This window comes from Lepidochelys kempii, chromosome 7, assembly GCF_965140285.1.
Source record: "Lepidochelys kempii isolate rLepKem1 chromosome 7, rLepKem1.hap1, whole genome shotgun sequence".
Lineage (NCBI taxonomy): Eukaryota > Metazoa > Chordata > Testudines > Cheloniidae > Lepidochelys > Lepidochelys kempii.
Window position 1 is genome coordinate 69,102,609 of NC_136386.1, and position 12,926 is coordinate 69,115,534.

A 12,926-nucleotide genomic window follows, 5' to 3' on the forward strand; every position below is an offset into this window, starting at 1 on the left:
CTCAGATGGTGAATACAGAAACAGGGGAAATTTACAGACTAGTGTCAAAAGAAAAATATTGCATATAGAAATTGGCAACAAAACAAAATACTACAAATTTTACTGTGTTGAATTTGTTCTGTTTTTAAAATAATAAAATGAATGAATGCTGCAGTATAGGGACTATGGTAGGAGAAGAGGGAAAATTGAGGAACAGGGTAAAAAAGGAAGCAGGTTCCAGCCAGGGTTTCCAAAATGGTTCTGAACACAGGTTTTCCTAGTCTGCACTTAAATTGTGGACAATCAACACTGCTTTGATTGCATCATTTTCTGATGCACATTGTCTGCAAGAGCTTATTTTTGTAGCACAGGCAAGTCTTTAGAGGGAGTCTAAATTAGTGTAACTTGCACTGTCTTCTCTTATCCTGAAACTGTATGCTCACAAACTTGGATGCCCTCTAGTCCTCCATAGACTCTCTTCAACTTACTTAGCATCACAGCCACATGCTAATGAGTATCTTACACCCATACCTCTCACTTCACTTCTAAGTTTGTCCCACTGGGCTTGATTTACCTCACACACCAGTTTCATGCTGGTGTAAGTCCGTTAAAGTCAATGAGGTTGCTCCTTCTGTTGTTGATAGGAAAGTCAGGTCCACTGAGTCTAAACAGGTCTAAGTTAGTGTAACTCACATGGGGAGGGCTGGAAGAGGGGAGCGTAGCAAGAAAAGTAACTAACAGAAGCATTTAGAATGCATACGTGAAAGTAGGTCTAAGGAAATCTAAAGGAGTGTAATGCCACCATCCCTTCAAATTCAAAATTTGTTCCTGAATGCCTCTCTCCACTTTTGAGATGGTTCTTTCTGTTCAGGCTTTAGGCTCCCCATTGCAACATTGTGGCAAAAGTTTACAGTATTGTTAGGCTTGCAATAACTGTGTTTGGCCTCTGTCCTAAATACTAAATAAATAAATAAGCACATGCCTACGCAAAGGAGGCACTGTCAGATGCAGCATTAGCATCTTTGCCATTCTGCACCTGCTGTTGAAGCCGCATTACGCATTAGGAGCTAGGCCAGGTTCCATCCTGTCTTATCTTCTTGAAGTCAGCCCCCTGCACTCAGCAGCAGCAGGGGTCACAGCTGAAGAGGAGCAGCAGCGCTAGTGCATCTGTTGTGGAGGGCAAATGTAGCAATGATATTGATGACACCACTAATTTATTTAGTAGATGGAATTTAGAAAGGAATGAGGATTCATCTCTCATCATCACATTATTTCTCAGCTGTTTATTGCCAAAGCAATAGGCATAGACTAAGGGTTGCTAATTTTAGTTTCTGTTCACTTCAGTTCACTTGATTATGCCAAATAACAATAAAAGCCCTTAGAACTTCTGTAATGTCACTTTGCTATAGTTAATTGAAATACATATTTTTAGTGCTTTTTAATAACTAAATATCTAGTGTGGAATATCTTGAGTAATTGCCACTGTAAAAAAATGACATTGTAAATGTCATTATACATTTAGATTTCACATGATGGACATATGATAGGAATGTCTTGGAGAGATAGTTGTGAGTTGATACACTTATACCCTTCTATACTTGTATTAGCAGAATAGTGTATTAATGGAATAATGTGAATAAGATTAGTGGAAAAGAGTGAACCAAGAAGTCCATATTTCAGTGTGCTTGTAATGGCTAATAATAGTATGAGACTGAGAAGAAGTGGAGTTAGTCTGGGAGATGAGTATCTATCTATACATGGCCTAACTTTTTTTCTAACCACGTTAAAATCCATGTAATAGATTCTCAAAGCATTCATGAGTAGTAGTATGTTCCAGTCTCTATAGTGATCTGTGCTTGTTGCAAAGTTGCAAACAAAGGGCTTGTAAAATACCACTGGAAAAATTGTTTAATCCCTATAAGTGGGATTGAATACTACAAAAATATATTCGTGGAATAGATTATTTGATGGAAAACAGCAAAATTTACTGAGTACTATGTTAATCAAACACTGTTTGACCAGTTCCATTTATCTGAGAACTGAATCCATTTATTTAGAGAACACCATCGCTCCGTTTATTATCCCAACTCTAACATAGAATCATAGTATCATAGAATCATATGTGTGCCCTTGTTGCCAAGAAGGCCAATGGCATTTTGGGATGTATAAGTAGGGGCATAGTGAGCAGATCGAGGGACGTGATCGTCCCCCTCTATTCGGCATTGGTGAGGCCTCATCTGGAGTACTGTGTCCAGTTTTGGGCCCCACACTACAAGAAGGATGTGGATAAATTGGAAAGAGTCCAGCGAAGGGCAACAAAAATAATTAGGGGTCTGGAACACATGACTTATGAGGAGAGGCTGAGAGAACTGGGATTGTTTAGTCTGCAGAAGAGAAGAATGAGGGGGGATTTGATAGCTGCTTTCAACTACTTGAGAGGTGCTTCCAGAGAGGATGGTTCTAGACTATTCTCAGTGGTAGAAGAGGACAGGACAAGGAGTAATGGTCTCAAGTTGCAGTGGGGGAGGTTTAGGTTGGCTATTAGGAAAAACTTTTTCACTAGGAAGGTGGTGAAACACTGGAATGCGTTGCCTAGGGAGGTGGTAGAATCTCCTTCCTTAGAAGTTTTTAAGGTCAGGCTTGACAAAGCCCTGGCTGGGATGTTTTAGTTGGGGATTGGTCCTGCTTTGAGCAGGGGGTTGGACTAGATGACCTCCTGAGGTCCCTTCCAACCCTGATATTCTATGATTCTATGACTCTATGATCTCCAATGTGAACAGTATTATTAATGAGAGCGGAGTGACTACTGCAAAAAGTCTGTACATTTTTGTTTGAATTTTTAAAGGAATTTGCTTAGATTGTGTGAACACACCTTCTTTGTGTTTGCTTTCCATAAAAATTCAAGTGAACGCTTTTATTGGCAGGAATTTTTGCTAAAAGAATGATTTTTAAGCAAATAGGCTCCTATTCAGCAACGCATTTAAGCACATGCTTAATTTGAAGTATGTGCTTGAGGCTCGTTGATTTCAGTGGGCCTCAGAGTGTTTTGTTGAATAGCTTTACAGCTTTAACATAAGCAGATTGTTGACCAGGAGCCATACTGCAGAATATTTATGGGAAGTCAATTTCCAACAGGGGAACAGAAACATACCATGTGACTTATACGTGCACTCAAAATGTTGAATTTTGAATTTGAATATTAAATAGTCATTATGAACTACTCGTAAACAAGCTACAGACTAAGAATTATTAACGAGGGCACAGCTGAAGCAAAAGCTTTTAAAATTGGGATGCATATTCATGGCACATTTTTTGTAGAATTCACCCTGCTCCAGCTGTGAGTCATAGTGCTTCAAAAGCACAAAATAGACCATAAAAAATGGAGAGCTCCTAATCTTTCGCAAATGATGTGACTCATTCAGTCCCAGCACTACATGAATTAATCCACATCTGTATTAAAAGATCTAGAGTTAGAATCCTGTCAGAACTGCAAAGAGGGATTTTCCTGAGTCTACATGGAAATATAAAAGGCAGTACTCTACTTTCAGTAAAAAGATAACTTTGGCATGTTTAGAAAAGTGTAGGGACTGGTAAAGTGATCCAGAATAACTAAGGCCAAATCAAATCTCAGCCCAGATTCAGAAGCTCCGCTGTTCCAAGGTTCCAGGCTGGTTGGTCTCACTCTTACAAACTGTGTAGATTAGTTTCAGAGTAGCAGCCGTGTTAGTCTGTATCTGCAAAATGAAAAGGAGGACTTGTGGCACCTTAGAGACTAACAAATTTTTTCGAGCATTAGCTTTTGTGAGCTACAGCTCACTGGGTTTTCCTGGACATGACCTTTTTTTTTTTTTTTTGATCCTCTGCCCTCCGTTGGGTGGATTTTTCAAATAAGAGGAAATGTTGGGGATTTTTGCGGAGCAGATGATGCAGCTCAGAAAAAGCCGTCTCCACATTCCGATTGGTCCTTCCCCTGCATCCACAACTGCTGGCAAAGCCAACCCATCCGCTCTGGGGGGCACCGTGAGCAGGGAGGTAAGGTGGAAGGCGGGGTGAGCGGGGCGATGAGGCGAATGTGGAGGCGAGCAGCAGGTGGATGGGGGGAGGGGGCGAAGAGGAACCCCCCTACCAGAACGTCCCCCTCCCCCTAATCAGTGTGCCCCCCCCTCAGTACCTGCCACAGATTAGATGTTTTGGGGTGTCCGGAGATGCTGGGGGGAGGGGAGAGGAGGGAGGGCGGGTGAAGTGTGCTTGAGGGAGGGGGGGGGAGAGGTGGAGCAGGGGTGGGAAGGGGCGGGGTGGAGCCTTGGAAGAAGGGGAGGAGTAGGGGAGCATCCTGGGCAGAGCCAGGGGGAGTCCCCCACAGCAGATTAGAAACTCGGAGCCTATGTCCTGGTCACCACACCCCCCTAGGGGCGGCCCTGACTGCTGGATCTCACCCATCCTGGCGTGGCCCGCTGCAGGGCCTCAGAGCCTGACTAGGAGGGGTGACAGGGCCAAGTCCCAACTCCCCACCCTGCGATGGGGGAGAGGCCTTCAGGGAGGACTGACTGATGGGCTGGCACTGTGTCCCTGGCCTGCGCTAGCTGTCCTGCCACTGTGACAGGAAACATGATACTGCTCCCCACCTTGAGTGTGAGGCTGCAGGTACCCCCTCCAACTCCCTCCAAATACCCCCTCCAGATTCTCCCAACTGTACCCCCTCCAAATACACCTTCCCAGTACACACATTCCCTTCCAGCTACCCAACTCCTTCCCCACCATCCCTCAGCAGTGTCCTTTGTTTGGGAACTTGAAATATGGTAATCCTAGAGCAGATTCTTCTCACTGGTCCATCACACCTGAGTTGAAGGAGAATGTGCCCTCCCTTGCTTCTGGCAATACTATAACCTAATAGGAAGGATGAGGACAGGGTGGTGAACTTGGACTCAGACTCCTGAGGTGGGGGTTTAATTCCTGGCTCAGCCACAGGTTCGTGTGTGACCTTAGCAAATCTACACTGTTGCCTCAGTTCCCAATTTGTAAAATAGGGATAATATTTCCCTGCTTCACAGGGAAGATAGGATAACATCCATTAATAATGGAGAGGGGCTCAGGTACTATGTGATAAGGGTCTGTCACAGGCTGGCAGGCCCTGTAAGGCAAGCTATGCTCAGCCTTACCTTTAGCCAGACAGCTATCTTCCAGCTGTGTGTGATGGAGATGTAATTATAATGTCTGAAGCCAGCTGCAGCAGATCAGACGGAGGATTATTTAAACAGAGCTCAGGCTAGGAGGAGACCCAGAAGAGACAAACAAGGGGAGTTGTCTCTCTGGGAAGGGCCTGGGGAGGGTAGGCTGGAAGAGTCACAGAAGGAGCCAGCTGGCTATGGCATGGGGGCTGAGAGAAGGCCTGTAAGTAGCAGGAAGATCCCTAAGGGAAGCTGCCAGAGTTCCCAAGGAGGGGAGGCAGTAGGGAAAACCTGCTGGGAGAAAGCTGCATCCGAGAAGCTCTGTAGGGCTCAGGAGTAGGGGCTAAAAAGCAGAGGGCTTCATGCAGTCCAAGAGGGGTGGACTAATTTTTGGTTTAGATATTTATTTGGATGTACAGTTGGGCATTTTGTTACCTTGGAAGGGATCTGGGCTGCCTGTTTCTCAGCTGGAAGGCTGAATGGTGTATGAAGACAGATGGCCTGCGGGGGTACTGGAGGAGAAAAGCCCTGCACAAATTGCACCATAACACAATGGGGTGCACTGATGGCGTGTGTGCATCTTCACAGGACCAGGTGAATACTTAGAGAGAGGCCAACCTATGCTTGCGATTCATAGAGTGTAAGGCCAGAAGAGATCCTTTAGTCTGACCTTGGATGATTTTATGCCCAGTGGCAGTGAGGTGTTAAAAATACACAACCTGTAGCACAGAGTATCTTCAGGCAGTCAAACAGGAAAAATAATTCATTCATACAATGAATAATACCAGACGTCCAAGCTCCTTCTGCCTTCTTATTGACAGGATAGGAGATGGAAGGCTACAATGTGTTCTGAAAAATAACAAGTAGTGCAGAGATTGTAGCTGCTGCCTGTATAGGCACTCAGCATGACAATATCTGTGCTGGTCTTGACCCCAGCATCAGCATAAAGAGCTGGAGAAGAGACATAGTGAGGTAGGGCACTGAGAATAAGGATTTAGTTACCCAGCCTTGTGGCAAGGACAAGGAAACAAGAAGTATTAGAGATACAGGGCCAAATGCACCCTTATGCTTCCGTGAGTTGCATTCTGAGTGCACAGAAAGGCACAGCAAGATGAGGACCAACCGCATGACTTGCATGATCCTGCTGACTGCCTTGAGTGAGCTAGCTACGGAGAGGGGACCATGGATGGCCTCTCCCCACCCTTTCATTTCCCCTCACCGGCCCTGGGTATTCCAGGAATAAATTTAATGCCACTGACCTTGGATTGTTAACTCCTATGAGTTCCCACTCCCCCTCGGTGGATTTTCTAGAGGGAGGTCAGTGGAAGCTGGGGACAACATGACAGCACAGCTCCTGCAGCCATTATAAAAATATAGAGCCTCCGTCAGCTTTTTCAGGAATCTGTGGGTGTTGGGAGGCTTAAATCCTGTCTTACTCTGAGAAGTGAGACAGGGAAAACTGTGCTCTTTTCTTACTGACAGAATGTTCAGTAAGAGGCCCTGCAAGCCCGTATGTATTATTGTATGGTTTTTCTGTTACTTCTGTAAAGGAATCTGTAGTGAGGACAATTGTAAAACGCAAAAAGACACAATTCAGCCCAGGTATCACTATGTATATATGTGATAAAATATAAGAGGGAGGAAGGGTTGTTAGTCAGAGACCAAAGTTACTCTGGAAAAGACTTGTGAATGTTAATGTTACACCGTTCCTAAGAATGCCACTCTTCATACACAGGGCGACTCCCTACATGGTAAAAGTGTCACAATATCTTTATATTGAACAGGAAAATGTAGTTTAGGTTACTGGCCCCTACCAATACACAAGCATTAACCAAAGCACAGATTGTAGACACCTAACCATGTCTCTGTTGAAGTACTTGTCAATGGCTGAGTGAAATGGAGTATGTAGGTGCTTTTGCTTTTTTTTCTTGCCATTCTCCCCCTTCTTAGATATAGGCAGGCTATCCAGGGAAGTCCAATATATCTATACCAGTGGATCCTAGAGAACTCAAGATTCTTTACTGTATTCAGAACTCTGGTTCTGGCTGTGATACAGCTGTGACAAATGATGACTGTTCTCTAACATTATTTACTTACCATGCAGCATTGCACTTAAGACTTATCTTCATTGCTGCTGATGGCATTGTTACAAAGACAATGACCATATTTAGAGCAAACAGGGTTATGTGCCTCATATTCTTAAAGATAAAACATAAAATCTTTCCAGGTAATACCATTGACCCACTCAAATTACATATAAGAATCACTTCACCTGTAAGGTGAACAGTGAAAACTGTTTCTCTGTTTTCCACAGTATGCAGTAGTTCAGTACTCCACCCAGCTGAAAATTCAGGGTGAATTTTTAGGTAGACCCAACGTATTTACCCAAACTGTAATTCTACCAAGTGTATAGATAAAAACACCAAACTGAAACCGGATTCTTAGAAAAAGAATCCAATTATTAAATCCAATCTCTTTATTTGCTTCCACTCTAGCACACCCCTTAGCCTTTGATGTTACTAAAGCTCCAAAGTTTGTGGACATTTGTTAGTCCCTTGTTTGCTTATAGATTTTCTTGTAAGGTCTGCTCTTTCTTTTATTATTTCCTGGCTCAACTGAGTGTTTCGATAATTCACATAAATCAATATATACTTATGCTTATTTCACCTCAAGAGTGAAAACCAGAAGCATACAAGCAGCCTCATGAAATGTGGCTGTCTAGCAGAATACCTGCATGCATGCATTGCCAGTCACAGGTATCACTGAGGAGGGAGAGAAGCAGTGTATGTGGTGCATACACAACTATGTACTACACATTCAGAGCCTTCCTTGCTTTTCAAAAATCTTGTATGCACTAAGAACTGCACAGTGAGTATTCATTTATCAACTCACTTTTTTTTTAGTGCCTCGAGCCCCATTTTGATGTTTTTTGAGACATAAATATCTTTAGGCAGGCAAATTATTCCAGTTCAAAACAAACCCTTAACATCCAGCGAAACAAATATTGAAGAATCAAGCTATTGCCTCCAGTAGCAATTATCAATCCTGCCATGAGTACCCTGGCTTAGAAGAGGGCTCTTGGAGTTAGAACAAATATATGTATACTGTGCATTGCAGTGGCAGAAAGGGTATTGCTCCTCTATTCTTTTGATGGGAGAACACTTTTTCTTAAGAGTAAGTGAACGATATATTGCGGACAATAGGACTAGCACCCACTGAAAAGTACTATGAGAGAAAGGAAAGGAGTACTTGTGGCACCTTAGAGACTAACAAATTTATTTGAGCATAAGCTTTCGTGGGCTACTTATGCTCAAATAAATTTGTTTGTCTCTAAGGTGCCACAAGTACTCCTTTCCTTTTTGCGAATACAGACTAACACGGCTGCTACTCTGAAACCTATGAGAGAAAGGTGTGATAAGAATAAAAATATTTAGATTTATAGTGGACACAGTTAATATCCTCTATTGTTAAGGTAACAAAAACATTTCCATTATACCCTTTTGTTTCTAGGCTCTCATAATTTTTGGAAACATTCTCATCTTGGGCAGGTAACTGATTTAACCTCACACTAGTGATGGTGGTAATAGCTTCTGCTTTATGGGACTATCCCAGTAGTTGAATGGTGATGAAACAGCTGTGAAATTCTTAACTCTGACCTTTTTGAATACACAAATTCGAAATGAAGAGTGCCTAGGAGGCTCCACTCATGGATGTCTCACCTCTGGTGGCTCAGTCAAGGATAGCAGCCTCATCATTCCAGATTATGGATATGCCTATTTTATATGCTAGTGCGGCCCACCTTTTTTTTCAGTGAAAAATGCAGATTCAGCAACACTAAATCATTTTGTGAACTTGTCGGTTGTGCTGAGTTGTTCATTTTGAGGGAGACGATCAGAAAGAATCTAAACGTTTAGACATTTTCAAAATGAAACATTTCAGTTTTTTATCTGAGACAAACTTTTGTTTCAAAATGTCGATATTGTTTTAAAATTCACAACCTATTAAAATGGTAGACATTGAAGCCAAAAGTTTAGATTTTGCTGAAACGAAACACTTTATTCAACCTGGAAATGAATTTTTTTTTACTTCAAAATTGCCACTGAATTAAAAAAATCTGTTGTTCATTCTGCTCTGGTTACATGTCCCCTCTGTGACAATCCACAGAGAATAGGACTCTGTTAGGGTATGTTTATACTGCCTGCAAAGCCCAGGTCTGACTCCAGTTTGAGCACAACCTCTCTGTCTGTCCTCATGTAAATCAGTCTGACCCAGATCAATAAGCACTCAGAACCCAGGTCCTAGGGCCCTGCTCATGGGTGGTGGGTCAGAACCTGAGTCCCACTGAAACTGTGGTCCAAGCCCTGTCATTTTGCAGTGTGAGTGCAGATCAAGCTGCTAGACCCAGGTCAGAAGGTCTGCATAGTGCAATATGGATGCAATAGCATGGCTATGAGACCCGGGTCCAGCAATAGTAAATCAAGTTTTACAATGTTGGGTGGATGCTCAGGCGTAGGCTTGGAAATACCAAGTCCACAAGCCCACGTGCCACAGATCCGGGTGTACAATGCAGTGTAGACATACCCTTACAATCCCTACTTACAGAGCTTGGTTCTTGAGTTGTTGAGACTCACATTTTATACTGCTTTTCCAAAGCACAAGGTGCCCAATGTCCATTCTGTCACTTTTAACCCATTTTCTATTTTTAAAAAGTGGGGTGGGGGAGTGAGACAGAGGAAAAACAGCCAAACAAAAACCCCACAATTGGAAGCATTCTTTATTCCAAATTTAGTTTTTATCACCAAGTGTGTTGAAAGTGACTGGCAGCTGGGACTCACACAGATGGTGAAAGGGCAGCGTAGCACTTGGGACTGGAGAAGTGATCAAAGTAGCCCAGGGAACTTATTTTTAAAAAAGAAAAATATTAATATACTCAAAACGGTAGGGAAAGGGTGTTCATAAACTTTAGCCTAGTGTTCTTGGTGATCCTTCTCCTAAGAACTGTTTTCCATAGTGGAAAGATACCCTGCATATATCCAAGAAATTATTTTTATATTCTTCTAAGGAATATTTTAATTTAAGGAGCCGTAATCTAAGAGCATTAGTTCTCACAGTATGCCGTTGAGCTCTGATCCAACAAAGCACTTAATCGTGTGTTTAACCAGGTGAATAATCCCATTGAATCCAGCTGGTCATATGCTGAAATTAAGCATGTGCTTCAGTGTTTTGCTTGAACAGGGCATTGGTGGCTGAAGTCATGAAGCCAAAGACTGAGTGTCTCATAATGCAGCCCAAGCAGGCATCAAATGCATGCCCTGTAATGGTTTATTGCTATTAACCTGTATTCTACCCATTCTCAAAAGAAGTGAGATTGGACCACTTGTGTCTTAGTGTCCAAGTCTGGCAAGCTTTCCCCAACTGTGGGTCCATACCTGATGCCTCAGAGGCATGCATCCCTATGACATGCTGTGACGAAGTGGGGTTTTATTCATCTTTTTATGTTTGTTGCATGTGAGTCTTACGGTCCTATATTAATACTGTGTGTACCTCCATTTCCCAGTGTACTGCACCAATATTTTGGTGGTGGGAATTGGGTCTGTGATTTTTTTGCTGAGGCACTTGGAGCAGGTGAGGTTGCCCAGCTGTCCGCACCTATGCAACCTGAGACCCAGGAGGGAGGCGCGATCAGGTGACACCTTTTGCCTGGGAAGCAGGACAAAGAGAAGGAGGAGGAGCAACGGGGTGGGGGGGTGTCGGAGGTCGGATCGCTGTTAGCTTGGCAGTCTGCTTGTGGAGGGGACTGGAAGAGGGGGAGTCTAGGCTGTCTGGCCCAGGAGTCCCCAAGATGGACTTGGCTGAAAGTCACTGATTTCTGTGATAGCAAGCTCTGTTCTATGCTATGTTCCAGTCAACTAATAAACCCGTCTGTTTTACACGCTGGTTGAGAGTCACTACTGGCTGAGGTGTTGGGGTGCAGGGCCCTCTGGCTTCTCCAGTAGTCCCACCTGGGCAGACTTGCTGCGGGAAGCACATGGTGTGGAAGGGGATGCTGAATGCTCCGAGGTCAGACCCAGGAAGGTCAAAGTTGTGTAAGGTTATTGCTCTGGAGACAGTATGCTCAGAGAGATGAGGCATGCTACACCAGAGTCCTGACTGGCTTTGTATGGAGTAGTTCCAGAGAATTGGCCCGGTGATTCCGTGACACATGCCTAATATACTATGTAGTTTTGGAATTAAGAGCATTAATTCCTGCCCAGCCCTGGCGGTGGTGAATTTAAGACCTGAAATAAGAGTTTAGATTTCCTTTATCTTACACAACTGCAAAGGACATTAGCCAAACCATTATTCAATCCTTTGATGGCATTTTGTGTGTTGGAATCTGAATATTTTTAAAATCAGGTAATAGAGAGGAATGAATGTAGATAATTGTTCTATAAAGAAAAGGGTAAAGAGCCATATATATATGTCTAAAACACAAATGACTCTTTCTTCCCCACCCAGTGCGCCGCTCAAAGGTTGCAGATGAGGAAAGGAGCCACAAAGCACGCAGGGCCCGGGATGAATATCGACGACAATCCTTACGAGCCATCCAGAAAGGAAAAGTGGCTGGCTTGAGTAACCTGTTCAAGGGGACCAGCCTGAATAATGAACCAGTGATAAAGCTGAATAGCAACAATCCTAGCCCACTAATGACGCTCACTACACCAGCCAGGTTTGTTCTTATTGTAGGTGGCTCAAAAAATTGATCCTCCATTCATGTGCTTTCCACCTCCATTTTAATAAGTGCTTCTTTTATTTTATTTTTTATTTTATTTTGTTTTATTTGAGATTCTCTACAGTGTTGCTCTTGACCCTGAATAGAAAGGGGATGTTTTAAAAAGATCAATATGCACTGAGTGCATAATGTCAATTAAATGGTGTTTGTTTTTAAAAGGACCTTGTAGCATCTACAAAAAGATGGGTCTTTAAAAAGTCAATGATTTGATAGGAATGCAAGGCTGGGATAGAGAATCAAACAAATTCTCAAGCAAACCTTAGTCCTGCAGCCTAGAAATAACTGCTGCTCAAGAGCTCTTTGACACATTTTACAGAGGTGACAACTCCTAATTTCAGTAGTTTTGAGTTTTCTTATGGCAAAATTAAGGGTCTTCTGAGTTTTTTACCTATTGATCCTTCATCTTTCTCTTTCGTAAATTCCGTGGATTCCAGAAGTGAAAAACAATCCAACACTGCATCCCATCTGCTCTGAAATTTATCAATTGCTCCTTGTGGGTTTATATGTTGCCATCTGACATTATTAATTAGGCTTGGTAAGATGAACAAGATAACAAGAACTGGGCAAGGTGGTAAAGTAAAAAAAAATGCACATTCAGGGAAGAAAGAGTAATTCAACTTTTATTTTCCTTTTTACTGCCAAGTCTTGCAATTGCCAGTCAATGTGCTTATGATGTCTGGCAGCTCAGCAGCACCAAAAGGACTTCAGTCCCTTCCTGCTTGGGGTTTATGTTCTGTTTTGACAAGCAATCTCTTTGTCTTGTTTATGTGAGATATGGAAACCCACTGCAGATGGGTTGTTGAAATTTCCAGTTTGAGGAATCAAAATTGTTCTGTCTGAAATGTGGTGGGATTGCTACACTTGCAATCAAGCCTCTTGTCAAAACAATCTTCTCATTTTTATTTTCTCAAACCACTTACATCAAAGTGTCTTCTCTGAAATAAAGTAATAAACACACTAATAAAGATAGTAAATTTTGAAAACTAGTGGCTATAGAATCATAGAAT

At 42.7% G+C, this 12,926-nt stretch overlaps 1 protein-coding gene across 2 annotated transcripts in view; it reads left to right on the forward strand.

Annotated features, from left to right (window-relative positions):
• The window catches only part of SH2D4B (SH2 domain containing 4B), a 106,712-nt gene that overhangs the window by 47,887 nt on the left and 45,899 nt on the right, over nucleotides 1–12,926 (forward strand). For both annotated transcript variants that reach the window (XM_073353287.1, XM_073353288.1), the window contains 2 exons: nucleotides 11,646–11,797; nucleotides 12,738–12,753. In XM_073353287.1, coding sequence (XP_073209388.1) covers nucleotides 11,646–11,797; nucleotides 12,738–12,753 — 168 coding nt within the window. The remainder of the gene's footprint in view (nucleotides 1–11,645; nucleotides 11,798–12,737; nucleotides 12,754–12,926) is intronic.